The sequence below is a fragment of the Panthera leo genome, chromosome C1 (assembly GCF_018350215.1).
Source record: "Panthera leo isolate Ple1 chromosome C1, P.leo_Ple1_pat1.1, whole genome shotgun sequence".
NCBI lineage: Eukaryota > Metazoa > Chordata > Mammalia > Carnivora > Felidae > Panthera > Panthera leo.
This window is the reverse complement of record NC_056686.1, coordinates 19,715,525-19,737,228: the sequence shown is the minus strand read 5'-3', so window position 1 is coordinate 19,737,228 and position 21,704 is coordinate 19,715,525. Positions and strand designations below refer to the sequence as shown.

At 48.6% G+C, this 21,704-nt stretch overlaps 2 protein-coding genes and 1 non-coding gene across 7 annotated transcripts in view; all 3 read right to left on the bottom strand.

Moving 5' to 3' along the window:
* Window positions 1–3,837: 3,837 nt before the first annotated feature.
* On the bottom strand, window positions 3,838–3,939 carry LOC122229002. Its single transcript, XR_006206876.1, has one exon. It is a non-coding gene; the product is annotated as a U6 spliceosomal RNA (small nuclear RNA).
* Window positions 3,940–11,546: 7,607 nt separating this feature from the next.
* HMGN2 (high mobility group nucleosomal binding domain 2) lies at window positions 11,547–15,928 on the bottom strand. Of its 2 annotated transcripts, none has more exons than XM_042952597.1 (6): window positions 15,709–15,928; window positions 14,659–14,703; window positions 14,428–14,457; window positions 14,014–14,064; window positions 12,836–12,931; window positions 11,547–12,396 (listed from the first exon to the last, which is right to left on the bottom strand). In XM_042952597.1, exons 1-6 carry the CDS (start codon window positions 15,721–15,723, stop codon window positions 12,361–12,363), a joined length of 273 nt encoding a protein of 90 aa, XP_042808531.1. In that variant the 5' UTR covers window positions 15,724–15,928; the 3' UTR covers window positions 11,547–12,360. The 2 variants fall into 2 exon arrangements, with proteins under 2 accessions (XP_042808531.1, XP_042808530.1); XM_042952596.1 differs by lacking the exon at window positions 15,709–15,928 and adding an exon at window positions 15,124–15,285.
* Window positions 15,929–17,063: 1,135 nt separating this feature from the next.
* DHDDS (dehydrodolichyl diphosphate synthase subunit) overlaps window positions 17,064–21,704 on the bottom strand; it is a 28,372-nt gene continuing 23,731 nt past the window's right edge. For 3 of the 4 annotated variants that reach the window (XM_042951283.1, XM_042951282.1, XM_042951280.1), the window contains exon 9: window positions 17,064–19,330. In XM_042951283.1, coding sequence (XP_042807217.1) covers window positions 19,091–19,330 — 240 coding nt within the window. In that variant the 3' untranslated portion in view covers window positions 17,064–19,090. The remainder of the gene's footprint in view (window positions 19,331–21,704) is intronic. The other variant, XM_042951281.1, reaches the window with a different exon arrangement.

Below are 21,704 nucleotides of genomic sequence, written 5' to 3'. Positions count from 1 at the left end.
GCCAACTATGTGATTTGGGGCAAGTTACTTAACACTCCGGTGCTTCAATTCTCCCATCTGTAAAATGGGAGCCACGAGGACACTAACTTGTGAGAAGGAAACGTGATACGTCAAATAAATTACTTAGAGGGGCGCCAGGCTTATAGTGAGGGCCCGCTAACGAGGCAGACCTGCTGGTATTTCCTGTCTGTGTTGTGGATGTGGCAAGTGACCCCCGGGGGTTCTTTCTGGTTTTGGAAGTCCTCCTCTCTCATGTCTGACCCAGCTTCTTAGAGGGCAGTGTAAGGCCAGCCCCCTTCTGTTCAGTTGTACCTGCAGCCCTGAGGAATGACAAAGCTCTTGAATCACTGAGAACAGGGTCCTCGACCCTCGGCATTTTGTGTGGGAAAATGAAGGGAGTGTTTCTGCCGTGGTCAGTCAGTAATGCTTCAACTTTTCAGTCCAGGGCCCTGTGCGGACTCTGATGGTTTCCCTTCACATTTTCAAGCCCAATTCATTAATTCACACAGCAAATACTATCTGAGTATTTGCAGAACAGAGTCATGGTTCACAGAGTGGGCCCTAGAGCCAGACGGGCCTGGACTGGACTCCTGGCTGGGCCACACTGGGTCTCCAAGGCCCCGTGTCTTCACTTGTAGAATGGAGAAATTAATTAATTCCCACTTCTCAAGTTAATGTGAGGATAAAACCACACCATCTATTGAGTCATCGGGGGCTGTTTTTAGCTGCAAGTAACAGATTACCTGACAAAACCAATAAAGGCGTTTCATTCTCTCACTTAAGTATCTGGATTTGGTAGTTTCTAGACTGGGCTGGGCAGCTATCTCAGGCTCTTTCTGCTCTGCCATCCTCAGTGTATTAACCTGATGATCCCAAAGTGGCTGCTGCAACCCAAGCTTCACATTCTCGCACGACACAGTCAAGCGGGAAGGCGGGGGTGGGGGCGGCAACAGGCCTTCTCCTCTGGAAACTCCTTTCCTTCCTCAATCTTTCTCCACCTTTGGTGGGTGCAAGAATCATCTGAACAGCTTTTAAAGCCAGAGTCCTGGGCCCCTTCTCCAGAGATTCTCACTCCGTGAGTCTGGGGCAGGGCTCAAGAACTGCCCGCTAACAAGTTCACAGGGATGCTGAGGCACTGGTCCCAGAATTATTGGTGCCGTGCGTCTTACCCTGGTGCTAACTTCGGCCCTCAAGAGAGAAGAGGCTGAAGAAGGGGTTAAAATGCTGGTACTTTATTTGGAAGGTGCAAGCCCAGGGCGCCGAAGGCGAGGAAGGGAAGAGGCAAAGCAATGAGATGTGGTGCATTATGTCCTGGCTTCTGCTTCTCAACAAGCTGCAAAGAGACATGGTAGGTCACTCAGCAAGTGGATTAACTGGTACAAAGACTTTTCTGGAAAAGTGAAAGGAGAGCTTTCGGAGAAAAGGAAGAGGCAGTTAGCCTAGTTCCCTCCCTTTCCATCCACCATTTCCTATTTTTCAACGTTTATCTCTGGGGAGCTAACGTCTCCACAGTTCTGGACTGAATTAGCCACTTGGCTGCCTCTGAGGAAGCCAGATCTCATGTCCCTAGGAGTGGTTTTTCAACCAAGTGTGAAAATGGAGGTGTGACTTAATGCAGGTGGGGCCCAAATGAGAGCACTAAAGACGCAGGTGAGGAATCTACGGGAACCCATAGGATTTGTGTCATTCATTGCAGGTAGGTGGCAACTTGTTGGGTCCAAAGCAGATTTTAAAGATTGAGCCAAGAGGATATATTGATGGACTGATAATGGAGTATGAGGGAGAGGGAGAAATTAAAGGTTTGGTGGATGATGGTGTTTACTTAGATGGGGAAAGCTTGAGGGGAAGTTACTTTGCTAGGAAAATTAATTTTTTGCCCATGTTAAATTGGTGAAGTCTATTAAGTGGTCTAACTCTGGATCTGAGGGGTAAGGTTCTATCTGGAGATCAGAATTTGAGTTACTGCCACATGCATGGTATCTAAAGTCAGAATACTGGTTTTGGACACCTAAGAAAAGAGGTTGGGTGAAAAGAGACAGGAGTAGGGCACCTGGGTGGCTTAGTTGGTTGAGTATCAGACTCTTGATTTTGGCTCAGGTCATGATCCCAGGGTCATGGGATCGAGTCCCATGTCAGTCTCTACACTGAGCATGAAGCCTGCTTAAGATTCTGTCTCTGTCTCTCTCTCTCTCTCTCTCTCTCTCTCCCCCTCCCTCTCTGCCTCTGCTCCTCTTCCTCACCCTCTCAAAAAAAGAAGAAAACAGAAAGGCAGAAACTTTGGCAAGATACACACCATTGGTGGCCTGTTTAATAGATGGTGGGGGCAAAAGCCTCCTTATCTGGGTGGGTGGAGGAGAGAATGGAGGGTTGGAAATGGTGATGGAGAATATGCTTCTTTGGGGAGCTTCGCTGTAAAGGGGAGAAAAGAAATGGGGTGGTGGCTCAAGAGAGCCAAAGGAAGATGCTTTCAAGGTGTTTGCAGGTAGGAATGACCCAGCAGAGAAGAAATGGATAAGGCAAGAGAGACAGGGGACAACTTCACGTGGGTTTAGTCTCAGAACGGAGAGGGATGGGTCCAGATCACAGGTTGAAGGCTTGGACTTAGAGAAGAGAGAGGGTCCCCCCAGAGTAGGAGGGGATGTGGGGTGTGGCCGCACTACACTGTAGGTAGTAGAGGAAGAGGAAGACGAAGTCACTCCGTTCTGTGTTGTCTAGAACTGAAGTTTGAAGGGAAGGCATCGAAGAGGGCGTTGGAGACGGGAGAGAAGATGAAGGTGGGAAGTAGGTTATCCGAGCGAAGAAAGGGGAGTGTTTCAGGGACACGTAACAGGAGAGCTTGGCGGCGCCGAGGGCCCACTTGAAGTGCGGTCCTACCCATGGTGTGAGTCGGGTTAGCCTGGCGGTGGGTGCTCTGCAGTGTTGAGCTGTGTGGGTGCGGGTGCCGGTGAGGTGCCGTGAGTGTGAAGAAGAGGAGGGAGCAGAGCGTGGCTTCGAGGCAGGCAATGAAATCTGAGCTGAGTCAGAAGGAGGAGAGGTGAGAGAAGAGGTGGCTGGTGGGGAAAAGGTGAAGAGGTAGGGTCAGTGAGGCTGGAAGCAGTGACTGTTATTCCATAAAGGCAGTAATAATATAAAGTTAACCACTGGACGAAAACACCCAAATCAAACAGCTAAAAGAAAAACAGAAGAAAAAATAATAGACAACGTAAGGACTATATATAACAGACACGGAATACATGTAAATATAACACGAAACAGTATGATGGGTAGAGGCCAAACATAGTTCCCATTCTGCGTTGCTGTGTAAGAACTGAGGAATGTCTACGTCTGTCCAGCACACACTGTTGAGTGAATAAGGAGGGTGGAGAAATGTATTGTATGCTGTCTTTATAGAAAAAAGGGGAACTATGCCATACTTATGTTTAAATTTTTAAAAAGATGGGAATGATTAAATCGAACATAACAGGCCACTAAATGGGAAGGGAGGGCATAAAGTGGAGGACAGAGGAATAGAAATTAGACTTTGAATCGATCTTGTTTTGTAGATTAGACTTGGAACTATGTCAATAGTTTACATAATTAAACTGAAATTCTTTTTTTAATTCTGTAAGGAAATGCGAGTTGACATTTTCTCATTTCTGAGATCTGTAGAAAGGACGTATTTGCATATAGAATTTCCAGGTGTAACTCAGCTTTGCTCACATGTCACAAAAGGCTTTACAGGAATATTCTCACAGTGAGATATCATATTTTCATTATTCAGGGCCACACGTTGTACTTTGACTCTCATCATGTCCCCCGAGTTAACCCACAAAGGGTGGCAGGACGCTGGAGAGCTGCCCGAAGTATGGAAGCTTTACGAGTCTGCGTGTCATCCTTGGGCAGGGGCCGTGCTAGTCCCCTCAGTAGTGTTCCAATTCTAGTATATGCTGCCACTGAAGCAAGTGCAAGAAACTCTTAAGAAATGGAAAACTAGGGGCGCCTGGGTGGCTCAGCCGGTTAAGCGTCCGACTTCGGCTCAGGTCACGATCTCGCGGTCCGTGAGTTCGAGCCCCGCGTCGGGCTCTGGGCTGATGGCTCAGAGCCTGGAGCCTGCTTCCGATTCTGTGTCTCCCTCTCTCTCTGCCCCTCCCCCGTTCATGCTCTGTCTCTCTCTGTCTCAAAAATAAATAAAAAACATTAAAAAAAATTTTTTTTAAAAGAAATGGAAAACTAAAACAGGGAGGTTAATGTAAATGCGTATCCAGTTAGTGGCAAGCCACACAGAGAGGAACTATAGCAAGTTTAATTTTTTTTAATGTTTATTTATTTTTGAGAGAGAGAGAGAGAGAGAGAGAGAGAGAGAACGGGCAGGGGAAGGACAGAGACAGAGGGAGTCATAGAATCCGAAGCAGGCGCCAGGCTCCGAGCCCGACACGGGGCTCGAACTCACGAACTGTGAGATCGTGACCTGAGCTGAAGGTGGACACTTAACCTGAACTACAAACAAAACCTTAAACTCCCTTTTGTTATTCTGATACTGTTGTGTGATATGGGTTTCACACCCGAATAACTGGGATAATCTAATGTCATAATTCAGGTTACAAACGAGAACTGGGATTCTCAATGTTGAGGAAACAATACATAAGATAGTAAAGAAAAAGCTTTTAAGTCTTCAATTTGGATAGAAAGTATGAACATGTGTTATCTTTTAAAAAAAAAATTTTTTTTTTAACGTTTTATTTATTTTTGAGACAGAGAGAGAGCATGAACAGGGGAGGGTCAGCGAGAGGGAGACACAGAACCTGAAACAGGCTCCAGGCTCTGAGCTGTCAGCACAGAGCCCGACGCGGGGCTCGAACTCACGGACTGCGAGATCATGACCTGAGCCAAAGTCGGCCACCCAACCGACTGAGCCACCCAGGCGCCCCTGAACATGTGTTATCTTAAAAAGAAAACGGGTCCTAGCTTTGTATCCCAAAGGCCTAGAAACGATGACCAACACAGCAGCAATGGGCATTCTAGAGCCTAGATTTTGGTCGTGCGATACCATTCACCACCAAAAGGAATGCAGGATTTTGTTTTTTTCTTAGAAATAGCTGACTCCAGGTCTGGAGCAGAAGATATACAAGATAAGGCTGGAACATCCTATCATACTAGATAACAAGGAAGTTACCAAATGCTACCTAACCTACCAAAGGATTGTATCAGAAGGGCTCAGCAGCCACTTGAAGGGTGGCCCGTTGGATAAAAATAACAATTTGAGCATCATGAAGTCGAATAAACGCAATGAATTCAAACACACAAAATATGTTTAATTCAGTGATCATGATACTTAATGATGCTAAAAAAACAATCCACTGGTCACTTTTAGAGGATGCTGGTAAACCAACTCGTTACTTTGAAAACTGGCCAAAACTCGTTACCTTGAAAACTGGGCATTGTATCCTCTTTTTCCAGTATGAACTGTAATTCCTAGTAACCAAATGGCAGACGAGTAAAAGTTTCTCTTTTCAACAGTATTTCGGGTATTGTATGAAGAAGGAATGGCAAAACTAGAATATCATTTTGCAACCCTTGATGAATTAATGAATCTACGTATTATGCTTCGATGGCTACAACATACAGAGACACCCAAATACGATGCGTCTCTTGATGAAAGCACACAATGCTGAGGTTTTCTTATCGCTGTTTCTGAATCCAATCATACCTCTGGATCTATTCCTATTTTTAATAGGAAATACAAAGGATAAAGAAAGCTATGAAATGACACCAGAGACATAATAGCAAAATCCAGACTGGGAAACAGAGATGGAGGGAATCTACAGGCTCCGAGATTACAAGAATATGCCAACCATTTACCCCACATAGACCCCATTTGGATTCCCATTCAAACAAAAAAACTACTTAAGAAAAAAAGCAATTAGAAATTTGAGAATTTAAGTATTTCATAATATTAAGGAGTTGATGTTATTTTTTGGTATGCTAATAGTATTATGTTTTAGAAGTTCCTATCCTTTAAAGACACATATAAATATTTATGGATGCAATGATACATCACCTTACTGTAAGGGGGAGGAGCCAGTGTTATAAATTAAGCAAAATTAGCTAGGAGTTTATAATTGCTGAGGCTATGTGATAGGTACATGGGGTTTTGTGGTCCTTTTTTCATATGTTCATATATATATATATATATATGGCAGCAAAAGACTCTGTTTTTGTAAGTTTATTTATTTATTTATTGAGAGAGAGAGAGAGCACGCCTGCGGGAGGGGCAGAGGGAGGGAGAGAAAGAATCCCAAGCAGGCTTCCCACTGTCAGTGCAGAGCCTGATATGCGGCTTGAATTCACAAACCGTGACATGACCTGAGCCAAAACCAAGAGTCGGACATTTAACCGACTGAGCCACCCAGGCGCCCCAGGCTTTGTCACCTTATTCTTTTGCACATATTTGAAATTTTCCATGACAAAAAAATTTTTCCAAAGCCAAGTCACCACGATTTAGGCTCTCACTGGAAATGTATGATGATGGGGAGGGAAGGAAGTATCTGGGGTAACTTTCAGGTTTCTTGCTCGAGGAATGGAATGGGTGGTGTTGTTTTACCAGATCTAGGAAAAGTAGGGGAGGTGGGTTTGTGAACAAGAAGAGTTCTATTTTGATCATGTTGACTTGGGGTGCCTGTGGTATATCTGGGTGGGACTGCACAGAAGGTTGGTGGAAATACTCAAGAGAGATGTGGGCAGGGAACGAAAATGTGAGTCACTGGATGACATCATAGGGAGAAACTGTAGAGAAGGGTGCACCAAGGGATTTGAGGAGTGGTCAACTAGACTTACAGTATCTTAGAAACTGGAGGGCCCCAGAGAGGTCTAGAACAGCTTATATATATAATTTATTTTGAGAGAGAGAGAGAAAGAGCACGCATGAGTGGGGAGGGGCAGAGGGAGAGAGAATCCCAAGCAGGCTCTGCGCTGCAGCACAGAGCTGGATGCAGCGCTCAATCTGGCAAATCACGAGATCAGGACCTGAACTGAAATCAAGTCATACGCTTAACTGAGCCACCCAGGCACCCCTAGGACAGTTTTTTTTTTTTTTTTTAAGTTGACTATTTTAATTTATTGTCAAGTTGGCTAACATTCAGTGTGTACAGTGTGCTCTTGGTTTTGGGGGTAGATTCCCATGATTCATCACTTACATACAACACCCAGTGCTCATCCTAAGTGCCCTCTTCAATGCCCATCACCCATTTTCCCCTCTCCTCCACCCTCCCATCAACCCTCAATTTGTTCTCTGTATTTAAGAGTCTCTATGGTTTGCCTCCCTCCCTCTCTGTTTCTATTTTTTTCCCCTTCCCTTCTCCCATGGTCTTCTGTTAAGTTTCTCAAGTTGAACAGCTTTTAAAAGAAAGGAATAGAGTCTTACCTCACGCTGTATACAAAAATGAACTCAAAATGTTTTAAGACTTCAATAGAAGAGCTAAAATTATTTAAAACTCTTAGAAGACACAGGTTTAAATAGTCTTTATGACCCTGGACTGGGCAACAGATTTAGATAGCACATCAAAGCACAAGCAATAAAAATTTAAGTAAACTGGACTTCACCAAAACTAAAAACTGTTTTGTGTCAAATAACACTATCAAGTAAGTGAAGAAAACCCACAGAATGGGAGAAAACACTTGTAAATTGTGACTCTGGTAAGAATCTAGTATCCAGAGTATACAAAGGGGCTCCTGGCTGGCTCAATTCGTAGAGCGTGTGCCTCTCGATCATGGGATCATGAGTTCAAGCCCCATGCTGGGTGTAAAAAGTTTACTTAAAAAAAAGGCGGGGGTGGGGGGCATGGGCACCTGGGTGGCTCCGTTGGTTAAGTGTCTGACTCTTGATCTTGGCTCAGGTCACGATTTCACGGCTATAGTTCATGAGATCGAGCCCCATGTTGGGCTCTGCACTGACAGCACAGAACCTGCTTGGGATTCTCCCTCCCTCTCTGCCTCTCCCCAGCTCATGTGCACATGCTCTCTCAACATAAATACACATTTAGGAAAAAAAAGAAAAAGGCAGAGGATTTGAATACTTAAAAAAAGTTAACAAATGTCCAATAAACATGGGAAAATGCCCAACATCTTACGATTAGGAAGATAAAAATCAAGAGGTGCCTGGGTGGCTCAGTTAAGCATCTGACTCTTGGGTTTCAGCTCAGGTTATGATCTCACAGTTTTGGGAGTTTGAGCCCCACATTGGGCTCTGCTCTGGCAGCACAGAGTCCGCTTGGGATTTTCTCTCCCTCCCCTACTTGCACCATATCTCTATCTTTCATGGAATAAACTTTTTTTTAAAAAAAAGGAAAATGCAAATCAATGCCACACCAAAATATCACTTCATACCCACCCTGATGCCTATAATTAAAAAAAGATGGGAAAATATGTGATGAGGATGTGGAGAAATTGGAACCCTCCTACATTGCCGGTGGGAATGTAAAATGGTAAAGCTGCTATGTGAAAGTGGTCTGGCCATTCCTCAAAAAATTAGAGATTCAACCCAGCATTTCTACTCCAAGGTATAAGCCTGAAAGAAATGAAAACATATGTCCACACAAAAATCTGTACACAATACAGTAGTATTCATAATAGCCCTAATGTGGAAACAACCCAAATGTTTCTCAACTGATCAACGAATGTATGAAATATGGGACAGGTTTTCCCCGCTACCCAAAAGTAGAGCATTCCAGTGAAACCTTCCCTAAGCCAAATGGTATAAAGTGAAGCAATTACCATTAATTATTAGGGAAACATTTTTGAGCTTTCCCAGACCCAAAAAATGTCAGGCTCTTCTGAGACCTTAGGATACTCTCGGTAATGGAAAACACAGGATAAATGGAGATAAAGCAGAGATACGCACACAGTTTAAAGCTTAGTGCAGTGGTTTGATGCAGAGTGTAATTCCTGGGGAAGGGGCCTTGCAGGGCCACCCCGGCTGCTCCGGGTGAGTGCTGCCTGGAGATGTGCTCATGACAAAACCAACAGCGAACACTGTATTTCCACGTTGTGCCTTTCTTTTTAGGTCTTTTGTAAAAGCAAAGTGGCATACTGTGAACTTTTAAAAAGTGGTAGATCCGTAAAGTAAGGTTATCTGACAAGTGGAACGAAAAGCACTCTGTAGCTCAGATGAACCTTAACTACCCCATGCTAGGGCGCCAGTCACAGGATGACACATTCTAGGATTCCCTGTAGGAGAAAGGTCCAGAAGGGGGGAATGGGGAGTGACTGTGAAGCACGGGGTTTCTTTTTCGAGTGATGAATATTCTGGAATTAGTGCTGATTGTTGCACTGCCTTGTGAATATCCTAAAAACCACTGAATTGTGTGCTTTAAAGTGGTGAGTTTTTAATGTGGATTCTATCTCCACTTTGGACTTGTGCTCAGCAGATGCTGCAGTGAGGCCAGGCCAGGGGGTGCTTGGAGACCGTGGGACCCCAGCACAGCAGCGGCTGTCCACTCACTCACTCACTGCACCTGCCCTCTTCCATCATCTACCCCTCCCCTATTTAAGTCCAGGAACTGGCTGAATCCTAAACAGATTGTGGCTTCATCTTTCTTGCCATGATTGGTTTGGGAGTAGGCAGGCCATCCAGTTCTGCCCAAAGAAACTCAGGTTGCCGAGGGGCTTCTGGGAAATAATTCATGATTTTCAGGACAAACAGGTCTTCTGCCTCTGGATACTGGAGTGTCAAGTTGAGGCCCAGAGCAGCTGCCTTGGGAGGTGAGGTGGTTGGACAATGTACTGAGGGCAACAGGGCAGAAAAATTGGAAATAACCAGCTGGGTCCTTAGAACCACCCTACCTCAGGACTTCTCCTAGGGAGACAGATCTTCCTCCAGTTGGAAGTCATTTTCTTTTACTTAAAAGTCCAAAGCAACTATCCTAATACAGGGTATGGTGACTGTTCCCCACGGATGGGATAAAAGCTTGGGGATGGGGCCAGAGGGAGATGTGGCCATCTTATTATCGCACTATGATCAAACTTAGTTCAGGTCAAGGCTGGCACTGAGCATGATATTGTGGCGGTCTAAAATATCCTTACCATGTTTCCAAGCCCAGTGTCTTGGTTTCTAAGCCCAAGTACTCTCACGGTCCATAGCTAGGCGAGTCGAGTCAGCCAAGTGTATCCCGTGAAGGAAAAATAAAGCTCAAGCTCGCTCTACTCATCCTAATTTCTAGGTAGCAAAAATAGAGGGTTACTACTGGGTTTAACTTCAGCCAGTCACTCCACATCTGTTTTAACTAGAAGATGGGGGTTAAGACCTATACAAGATTAGCACAAAGACTGTTAAGTAAGAGTATCTGGCTGAGCTCCTAGCATGGTCTATAGCTCAACACATTTTATTGAATATGAAACCCTACAAATATTGATTAGAGGAACCCCAATTGTGGCTTTCTCAAATTCTGCAACTTCTACTCAAAGACCAAGCTGTTGTACCCCTAATAGTAGTCACGTTCCACCCTGGAAGACAACACCTCCCGAAAAAGAATTAGGAATCTATAACCTAGAACTATTTCAGCAATAAAGAAAGCAAGTGGCTGCAAATTGCCCAGGTGGACAAATTTTACTTTATCCAAAAGATGCCTCCAAAAAGAAGCCAGAAGTTATTTTTAAATAAAGCTGGGGGGTTGAATCCAGATTTTTGCTACTCACTCTATGTACACAGAACCCTGAACAAGTTTCTTCACCCGAGCTCATTTCCTCACTCATAAAAAGAGTTAACACTTGCATTACACAAGCATCCCGAGACCGACGACTGGAGGTAATACACAAAAATTTACCAAGGAAGAGCTTAATAGGATAGCTCTACTCTTTTGACTAAGGGGATACACAAAGCAATCGAAGATATTTTTTTACAGTCTCCAATTTACTTTATTTCCCCCAAACGATAGAGGTGACCTGTGAAAGTGAATTCAAACTGCAAGCAACAATTTATCTTCTTGCTAGGTCACCAAGAGGAAAGGGGTTCTCTGCAGGGTCGCTAAGCTGAAGCAATCCGAAAAGTCCTCATTAACATGTTTTTGGAGCTAGAGCAGTTCACCAGCAAGGACACGAATTTAAGAAGTCCCAGAAGACTTGCAGGTCTGTTTACGAACAGAATGTCATGATCGGTCTTACACACCCAATGGCCAGCTGTGTATAGACACAGAAGCACTTTTCCCCGACACAAGGACTAGAGCCGGACCTATTCATTTTCTCATTCTAGAGACTTTAAATGTGAATGAAGTGGAAAGGCTCTTCTGCTGTCAGCTACCAGGCCACAACCTCCGCTCTATCCAAAACTCTGCCTTTAAAAATACGCTTCAGAAGCAAGTACAGAAATCACTCCTCTGCTCCCAGCCACTCACCCCCAGTCCACTGCAGGGAGTTTTCCTAACTCCACCTAACACTGTGCTCTCCACCTACAGACGGTCTCAAAACCAGAAATGGCCATCCCTGAAACCTCCACACCTCACACCAGAATGCATCCTGTCCCGAGAGACCTGGAGAAACCAGGCTCCCCCACTCCTGGGAAAAGATTAGAGGCAGCATTCCAAGCCAAACTGTATCCAGCTTTATTAAAGATACTTTTCATAAACAATCATGGTATTTCAGGCAGGACATGGGCAGACAATCGTTAACAGTATACAACAACTTTCAAACTCCCTTCTTCAATGGACTACCAAAATCAGAAAGCCACTATAAAACCCAATGAAATCTTCATTTGATGCTCTGAACAGGGAAAGTTTAGAGTGAGGGTTGACATTTCACATTTAGCATGTTGTTTAACAACTTTTCACAAGCCGACCCTGACTTTCAGGAAATGAAATGAAAATGGCAGAATTATCAATCTGAAGCTCCACAAGCTAAAAAAGGAACTCTTTTGAGGGATGCCATCTCCATGGTGACACTGTAAAGTCCAGATTGCCTGACATACTGGGAACCATTTCTTGGGGTCAGGTTCCAACAGGTCTCTGGGTTTAAGGGAGTCAAGTCTATGTTGAAGGCAGAGGGAGAAAAGGACATAAAAAATGAATTTTAGATTTTCCACCCTACAAGGCGTTTGTGCCAAGGTGGCTAATGTGTGTCAACATCAAGGAATTGCTCCTCCTGGGAACCAAGAGGAAGTTTCTCAGAACTAGAAGGGAATGGTGTTTTTTCCCCTTGAATCAATCTAGCTTCGGAGATATTCTATTAGTGACATATGCCCTTCCCCCAAAACAACAATGAAGTGTTCTGTGTGCTAACAACATAGCTTAAAAAAAAAGTAAAACAAAATTCTGCATTTTTATAAAACTTGATAAAAAATAGTATTTCAAACTGTACAGTCACCAGAAGTACACAGTTATCAAAAATGCACACACTTCACTTGGCGTCTCCGGCACCTTCAGCTTTCTGTGCCTGGAAGAAAAAGATTAATAAACATTACCACCTGTAGATTGCAAAACTAGTTGCGTTCACATTCCATCCCTAGCATCACTTTGCTCCCAGGCCCAAGTTTGGGGTCTAGATCCTTGGTTACCTTGGTAGGTAACTTTCCTTCTGGACCTTACTGTAAAATTGGGAAAGGGGGCACATTAGAAGACTGGAGTTTATTCCCAGCTTGAAAACTCTACGGTGTAGCAGGAGCTTAGGACAAGGATCTCACACTACAGTGCCCTTTATTGGACCGCAAAGGTTTTAAGAATCCAGAATTTAAGTTAAGAGAAAAACCATAAGCGAGCTCTCTGGACTGAAAAGCATACTTCAAGTGAGAGACACAGAAGAAAGGCCATAAAAGCTTTTGGGATCACTAACGGATTCAGAGCGGACTTAACAAAAAGTGAAACGGCAGGCATACCTGGTCTGTTTTGGCATCTCCATTCTCTGCTGGGTTATTCCCATCCTTGCCAGCATCAGCTTTCCCCTTTTTCCCTTTGGGTACCTTCTCTCCCTTCTAAAAAGGGGAGGGAGATAAAAAAAAAAAACAGCAGTTTCTTCTAACTTCATATTAGCAGGGTATTGTCTGTAAAGTTCTGTTAAGAAGTAGGATTATTTATCAAAAGATAACACACACACACACACAAAACCTATAAACCCCTCCGCACTGGTAAGGCCAAATTATCTATCATTTACTGTGGTCTTTAAGTATATGTATCTTTATGTGGATGTAAAAAATAACTAAGTAAATAAAAATACTTGGGTTTTGGGGCGCCTGGGTGGCTCAGTCGGTTAAGCGTCCGACTTCGGCTCAGGTCACGATCTCGTGGTCCATGAGTTCAAGCCCCGCTCAGGCTCTGGGCTGATGGCTCAGAGCCTGGAGCCTGTTTCCGATTCTGTGTCTCCCTCTCTCTCTGCCCCTCCCCCGTTCATGCTCTGTCTCTCTCTGTCTCAAAAATAAATAAACGTTAAAAAAAAAAATTTTTTTTTAAATACTTGGGTTTCAAATGTACAATTTCCTCTAAATGGAGGACATTCTCCCTGACTCTTGTTGTTCACGTATTTTTATTCTGATAAGAGTTCTTGATTAGAAAACATTACAAACGTCAGGAATAAGGCAAGCTAGCCAAACAATTTAGAAGATCCATTAATGGGGTGTCACCATGATGCTGAATTAAGACACTGAAAGACAGACCTCACTTGGTGAAAATGATCAATTCCAACGTTTTTTATTAAAAAAAAAAAAAAATATTTTGAGAGCGGACGAGATCACGAGAAGGGGAGAGTGGGGAGAGAGAGACAGACAGACAGAATCCCAAGCAGGCTCCACACTGTCAGCGCAGAGCCTGACGCGGGGCTCCATCTCGTGACTGTGAGATCGTGACCTGAGCCGAAATCAAGAGTCAGGCGCTGAACCGACTGAGCCACCGAGACCGCCCCCCGACATAATTTTAATGCCCCGTCCAAATTAACTTTCTCACAGCTCAGGTTTGTGCCAAAGGGGACGCCGTTCTACAGCAGTACTCCTGTCGGCAACATGGGAAACTGCACAGCGTTCTGCAACACCTAGAAGCCATCTGGTGTCTCCGCTCCACTCACCTTTGCAGGGGCCTTTTTAGGTTTGGGCTCTGGCTTTGGAGGAGCAGGTTTCTTTTATTTCAGAAAAAGAAGACGACACTATTAGTATGGTGGACCAAAGAGACAACCCATCCCCAAACCACGGTACCACTGGCACAGAAGTTTCTCTTATTTCGTTAAGTTTTTCAGGCTGGCTTTCAGCTGGAATATCCGGTCTTCAGAAACCCACTTAACTAACACACGCAAGTGTCCCGCTCTCGCTACAGCCATCAGCATTTCAGAACCAGCAAATGTATCAAATGGGTGAGCGTCCACAATAGAGCGGATCATTCACAACCAGCCACTGACCCAAACCCATGGGACACAAAAGGAGATTGTTCTTAGTGCTTTTTTAGTTGCAGGGATAAACACGATAATTTAACAGCAGACACTTACAGCAGATAACCTTGCAGATCTTCTCTGTGGCTATTAAGATAACGAAAATAAAAAAAGTTAGAAATAGGGCAGTTGAACTACTCAAGAAAAATTATTAAGATTAAAAAATCCGTTTGTTCTAGACGACAGAAGAGGAGGGAGCTTAGGGTAATTCAGCACTAGGGGTATGGTTAAGCAAAGGAGCCCAAAGGCTTTGTTAAGACTCCAGAAAAGAGACGAAGAAAGACTTACCTCATCCTTCACCTTGGCTTTATCTCCTTTAGCATCCCCTTCAGCCTATAAAAAACAAACAAGACCTAAGAAAGTTGTAGCTTCTGAGGCCATTCTTAAGGACTCTCTAAGCTTAATTATCCCAAAGGAAAGAACTGAAGGGAAAGCCTTGCGCACAACTTCTCTAGGACACGCAAATCTTCCGGTTTTAGCATCCCCAGCTCCCGTGACGCTGCCCGAAGTGCTCGGAGAGGGGACTGCTCTTCTGTGTAAGCGTCGCGCCCGAAGTGGCCCAGAGAGCGCAGGGACAGCGGGTACCCGGGCCCCAGCCTGCCCAGAGTCTCCGTCGAGCCGCCCCGGGCGGCGCGCGCTAAACCGGAGCGAGAAGCGCGGAGCAGCGCGGCCCGCGCCGCCGCGCCAGGGAGAAGCAACAGCTGCAGATGGTGCAAACAAACCCCTCCGGAGGCGGGGCCCGGGCGCCGTTACCATAGCAGCCGTCGAGGGCGGGAGACTGGAGGCGCGCGCAGCCGGGGGAACTCGTGGGCGGCAGCGGCGCGCACCGGCGCGAGTCTCGTGCGCCGGGGCCGTGGGCGGAGGCGGGGCCACACTGCGAAGCCCCGCCCCAAGGGACATGGGCCCCGCCCCCTCACGGCGGCGGTTTTTTGGCGGCAGCGCGCTCCCCCGCCCGCCAAACCCGAGCGCCGCCTTCCCGCCCTTTCGGGTTTGAATTGCCCGCCCGCGGGGAGGGGAGGGGGCATGGCGATGGGGGAGGGGGCGCGGGGCGGGCACGTCGAGCCCGAGGGGAGTGGGATAAACAGCCGCCAACATGGCTCCTCCCGCCGCGGCCGCCGCTCCTCCAATATGGCCTCTGGCGCCCGCGGGCAGCCGAGCCGCGCAGGGTTAGCCCGGGGCAGCCTGACACCGTCTCGAGCTCCTGTGTAGGGCGCCTGAGCCTGTCCTGGACCGGTGCCGATCCTCGCGCCCCAAAGCCGGGGAAGCGGCAGCGGCGGCAGCAGCGGTGGTGGCGGCGGCAGTGGCGGCCCAGCGCCTGAGGGCCCTCGCGCCACGTACCTTTCTCTTGGGCATGGTGGCGACGGCGGCGGGACGTAGGCGCTGGACGCGGGGATGCAGCGGCGCGCGGGCTTTGGCCGGTCCGGGGGTCGTTCTCGCCTCCTCTTCTTCACACTGCTCGGGCTCCGGGGGGTTTATAAAGTTTTTATAGCGCTGGGAGCCCCGGACCGGTTAGAACCGGATTTCACCTCCCGCCGCCGCTCATTGGCCCAGCTGGGGTCACGTGGGCGGGGTTTAAACTCACCTCCTCTGGAGGGAGTGAGGAGGGGGGTACGGGGGGGGGAGGGCGCGCGAGACGGCGGCGCGCCTAGGGGGTGGGGGCGCAGTGGGGGAGGCGCGCGTCGAAGGCAATAAACGAGGAGGGGGGGAGCGTGTGTGAGTCGGCGGGCTTTGCGTTTCGGCTCCCGCCAAGAGCTGGCTCTTGCAAACTACCAAGTTCCTTCCACCTTATGCAACCAAGCTACCCACTTCTCCAAGCCATGCGACACTTAGGGCGCATCTCGGCCGCTTTCCTTCCTGTTCCCGCTGGGGGCCCCAGAAGAAGGGTTTTAGAGGCCTGGCCGCACCACCCTTCTCCGCCGGAGGCGGGAGGAAGCGCGCGGCTTGGAGGCACAGGCTGCAATTCCCAGGGCCAAGGCTGACGCTGAAGTGGGGAAAGAGCGGGGAAGCCAGCTTGGCGCAGCCGGACGTGCATCCTTCCAAGCTGCCACTCCAAGGAATCCCTTCGTGCTCCTCACCTGGAAGGCGGTCCACTCGAGGTGGGGCGGGGGTCCGAGGGGGAGACTTGACACGCCGAGGTCCCTTTCGGGCGCAGTGGGGCAGGTAGGAGCTGTCCTTTCAGCACCCGTTTCTCAGCCGCCTCCCCAAATGCCAAGGAAGCCCCCCCACCCCAAAGCCTGTCGGGTGGCTCCCTTAGGTCCCTGTGTTCGCGGACCTCAAGACCCCGCCACAGAATGACGGAAAGCAGCCGCCTAGGCCTACCAGCACTCCCCTCCCCCTATGCTCCACCCGCTCCGGAGACATCAAGCTCAGCTGCCCCCACCCGACGCGGCCACCAAGCCTGGGCGCTGCAAACGCAGCTGGCGAAATCCCTCCTTCCACACTGGCAGGCTGGCTTCCTCTTACTTGCGCGAGGACAAGGAGGGTGGAGGAGAGAGTCCGGGGATTAGGAAACAAGTAGAGGAACAGGTGTTGCGATGGCAAAGGGCTCTTCCACTGGCTCCCCCACCCCACGCGCCCCCAAAGCTGAGGATTCTGGAGGTCGCCAAGCGCACCTGCGAGAGGGCAGGCCATTGCAGCCACAAAACAAGGTGTTCCCTCTGCTGTACTATTTGTAAACAAGTTATACATCTAAGAATGTTTAAAATTCTATTTGAAACCCAGGAGAACACGAGAACACAATAAATATCCTCAAGTGGGGGATTGGCTCACAGGTGAGACATTTAAATAGGTCCCACTTAGTTTCTTGAGGCAAAGGATGAGCCGGTTTGTACAAATCCTACCGGTAGAAAACAATCACAATGAGTTCATATCCACTGTTTGCAGCCCCTGCTCCTTGGCAGTGGTGATCCCTCCACCCCTACCCATCCCACTCTGTGTCTCTTTCTCAGAATACAGGACCTAAGGCCAAAGAGATACCAGCTCCGTTAATCATCTGTACCCCATTCATACTGGGGCAAGTCGGACACAGAACGGAGACAGGACTCAATAGCCATGCTCACTGGGCAGATTCCGTTTGTTGCCTCCAGCCCCTCATTCCCGCCTTAATTGTAGGGCTCTGCATTATAGCCGCATAATTCATGCCTCCCTAATTAAGGCTGTCAACAGCCCCATTGTAAAGCTGGAAAATGTACAGCACCTGCTCTCTGGGAACCCTGTGCCAGGGATTGGTTGTGGGGAATGCCAGGTGTGTGTGGGGGGCTTGCCAAAGGGTGCATTGATTGGCTTCTCAATCGCAGTGTCTGGCATTTGTTTGATTCTGGGAGCAGGGATGATGGCCAAGGGGTCTCTTGTGCCAGGTATACTGGCACAGGAAGGGGAAGAGGAGACTGGAATACAGGGCAGTGGGGGATTAAAGACTATGCTCTGAGCACTGCTTGCAAGACCCCACCTCTCCCCTAGAGGGAGGTGCTGGGGAAACAGTTCGCAGAAAGTGAAATGGGAAGGCTAAACGGAGTGGTGTTTGGTCGGTGTTAAAGGCTGGTGCTTGCTGCTCCAGGCACCTGAAGCAGAGTTGCTCAGGCAGACAGCTCTTCAAAGGCACTAATCCTCTCAGCAGCTCCGAAGCAAGGCCTGGCAGGGAGAGGACACAGCCCTTGACTTGGCCTTCTCCCTGCTGGGCAGCCCTGGCCCTAACAAGCTGAGAGACTCTGCCACGCGGAGAATAAATCGTCTCGGGGGGACTTCAGGGGCCAGGTCCAAAACAAGAGAAGCCTCAAAGGCTGAGGCGGTGGGAAGCAGAGTCTGAGATGCTGAGGACAGGCGTCAGTCAGTTGGGAGAAGTGCTTGTTCCTTTGCTCCGGGTCCTGTGAGGTGTTCCGGGGAAGGAGGCCTGTGGTGGATTAGATTCACCAGGGCCTAGAGGCCCTCCTGTTACCCTGTGGCCACGAAGGGGGCTGGTCGCACAGGGGCGTGGAGCCTGGCCCCGTGCCCTGCAAGAGGAGGAGAAAAGCTTGTGTGGGCTGAGTCGACAATAGGTAATTGGATTGTAATCACCCGCCTGGCTTCTGCGCGCCATTGGGGGCGCTGAGCCTTTCAGTGAGCAATCAGCACTGTGTGGTGGGAGGGGGTAGAGATTCAATAGCAAATCCCAGGTGGAGAGCCCAGGGGGAGGAGCAGCAGATGGGCAAATTTTCTTTCTGTCTCTCCCTCCCCTCCCTTGCCCAAATAACGCTGGCTGCCTATTAGCTATTTACCAGCAGATCCAAGGTGGGGCCAAATCTTTTGTGAAAGTCGGGTGGAAGGCTAAGATGGATGGGTAAAGGGCCAGGGTTTTGGGGAGACCTCCTCCCTGAAATTCTGTTATGTTGAAGGATGTGCTGGTGGAAAAGTGAAATGCATCTAGAACACAGGTAGAGGTGGCAGAGGCGGAAGGAGCGGGCAGCGAAGAACTGGGGCTCCCTGCTCTCCAAAGCTACAGGTGACCGGAGCTGGGTTTAGTGTACTTGTGGGAGACCATCCCCTCAGTCCTCCCCAGGGGCCACTGTCCCGGGCGGCCCAAAAGGCGTATCTCTGGCCAGCAGACCTGGCCTCTGGGGCTCCCTTGCAAAGTAAAGGAAACACAGTTCATCCTTAGGAAGGAGGTACCTTTCACCAAGAAAAGAAAGGGGAGTGGGGCCCTGGAGGCAGAGGGCAGGGCAAAGTGGCAGGAGGCCAGCCCCACTCAGGCTGATGCAGTGCCCAGACGTGCCAGCCAGTCAGCCCGCTTGAGTTCCAAGGCCTGCAGGAAGCCTTGGACCCGCTCTTCCCGTCTGGCTGAGAGTTTGTGCAAGCGTGTCCGTCGGAGCTGGGCGTCCCCACTGGCCTGGAGCCCCTCTTGCAGCAGCTGCTCTGTCACTGCGGCCTGGTCCCTCTCCAGCTGCTGCCTCTTCCGCTCCTCTGCATACATGTCTCGGGCCTTCTGCTAGAGGAAAAGCAGGGATTGGGAGATCATTTTTTAGGTGTGAGTGAACTGGGATGGAGGAGGTAGGGGGTGGGGCACCAGGCGGGCCAAGCTAAGCGGAACAATGGGGAGTTTGTACCGGATTTGGAAAAGCTTGGGAGTAGGTGTGCAGAGGTGGTGCCCATGATGTATAAGCACGGCCGTGGGGGTTCTGGGTCCATCTTGGTTTGTTTTGGGTGGGAGCCTCTGTATTTCCTGAAATTCTTCTCAGGTTCACGCTTGGAAGGGAACCAGGCAAATAGGAGTCTGACTTCTGGTTCCCCCACAAACTAGCTTTGTGGCTTTGGGCAAATCCTCTCCTAACCTCATTTCTTCATCTATAAAGTGGGGGATGTGCCTACCTTGAAGAGTTTTAAGGATTAGCGATAATATATGCAAAACCCTCTCTAGCATATTAGCAGGCTCTCAAACAGAAACAGCAATTTCACAAGTTATTGTCTATTCTCTGCTGCTGGGAGGGCTCTATTCCTGCCTCGGGCAGGTCCGCTGGGTCATTTCCTTTGGCTTCCCAGGTCACTCTAAAGGTGCCGTCCTCCCAGCTCCCTAAGCTGTTTTTCAGAGTTTGGCTCCAAACTTGCCTCCTGTATAGAGACTGGCCTGACTCTTACAGCAAATGATCCTCCTATGAACACTGTGAGAAACGGGTTCCGCTCTCTTAAGCCACTTGCTGTTTTCTGCCTAGTAGAATAGGTTTTAGTGTCCATAGTCCATTTTTTGTTAGAAACTCAGCACTTGAAGGCTCGGCAGAGCACCCTGGACTCCTGGAACCAGCTCTCACACAGGCGATCGTGCTCCCTGGCAGCACTTCTCGTATGTTTATGTATCTTCAGACAAACTCCTAAAAGGCAGAGACTGTGTGGCTTTTCCTCTCCGGCACTTGGGTGCCCTGTACTTGTGAAATACTTAATCGGCCGGCCAGATGATCCCAGGACGGCAGGGGAGATGCTCCCGGAGAGGGGAAAATCTCTTTGGAGCAGAACCAAGGCCTTGCTGTACCTCACTGATGGGCTCTGCTCCTGCTGTCCTAACCGGCCGCAGAGCCTTTGCACCAGAGCTCCTTCTGCCAGACCTATTCCATGTGTGAGAAACTACACTTTGCTGCCGACCTGGCATTTCATACCCTGATGACCCTTACCACAGTCTACCTTGTATTACCGTATTTGTGTACCTGTCTGTGTCCTGCTCAGCCTGTAAACCTGGATTGCTCTGTCTTCCCCCTTTAAAGAATATCTTATGTGTGCACAAGCACTTGACCCTCACACGGGAGCTACTTTTTATCTGCTGGAGACGGACCTGGAAGTTCAGAGTGGGGAAGTGATTTGCTAGAGTCTCTCAGCAACAAAGATTTACTGCATGAATAAAGATGACAAGTGGAAATTCTGGAAAATCCCTCCCTAGGGTCCTGCATGAACCCAGGCATCCAAGGGTACTCTTCTGTTAGGGTGATGAACTCACATGTGGAGCTACAAAGACTAAAAAGGGTTTGAGAGGTCGCTGTGAATGCCTCCCGTCTTGCTGGAAGGGCTTCTTCCTGGCCTTGGTCAGGAGGAAACCCGGGTCCTGCATACAGGACCTTACTAGTGTGTGACGTACAAGATACGGTCTCAGCAATCCACGTGCTTGTGGGCCGATGAGGACACAGATCTACATACAAAGTCCCATAATACTAGGCAGAATGTGTAAGGGTCATCAGAGAAGCAAGAAAAAGGGCGACGTAGCTCAAAGAGAGACACTGTGGCTGATGGGGGTCAAGGAACAGTGACGCCTCATGGACAGACAGAATCCGAGCTGGACATGAACCAACGCGGAGGATCTGGATAAAGGTGGGGTGCGTGGGGCCGGGGCGCGGGGGCCGGGGGGGGAGGGTCGGGCATCGGTCAGTGAGAATAGTGGCAAAGACACACGGAATGGATTGAAGAGCTTGACCAGGCCGGAGTGAGTCCTCTGCACAATGGGCAATCTGAGGAAGGATGAGGAAATGAACGCCTGACCCGCGGCTGGCATCGATGGCTAGCTGCTCTTCCATTATCACTGCTTGCAGCCAGAGCTAAATAGGTAAGTTCCGGCAGGCCAGAAAGGAGGGGAGCACCCGGCCACAGAGGGAGGAAAACATGCTGTGAGCAAAGTCACCGTGTGAGGCACAGGCTTCTTCTGAATGGCAAGCTCCAGACTGAGCGCCGGGAAGGAAGAGACTGCAGTCAAGGGAGAGCCTGGCCCCTAACTGCCAGGAATCAGTGATTCACTGTTAAGATGACACAGCCAGGGGAGATCCTTAAGACATTCTGTCCCACCTCCCCACTGTACAGACAAGGACACTGAGGCCAAAGTGGGGAGG

What these genes read in the sequence shown, in the direction of transcription:
- HMGN2 (XM_042952596.1), bottom strand. Translation starts at nt 15,270, where the DNA reads ATGTCCCTTGGGGCGGGGCTTCGCAGTGTGGCCCCGCCTCCGCCCACG. An exon ending in AAGCCAAGGTGAAGGATGAG is followed by an intron (nt 14,458 to 14,658) that starts GTAAGTCTTTCT and finishes TTATCTTAATAG; the next exon opens with CCACAGAGAAGATCTGCAAG. An exon ending in GATCTGCAAGGTTATCTGCT is followed by an intron (nt 14,065 to 14,427) that starts GTAAGTGTCTGC and finishes CTGAAATAAAAG; the next exon opens with AAACCTGCTCCTCCAAAGCC.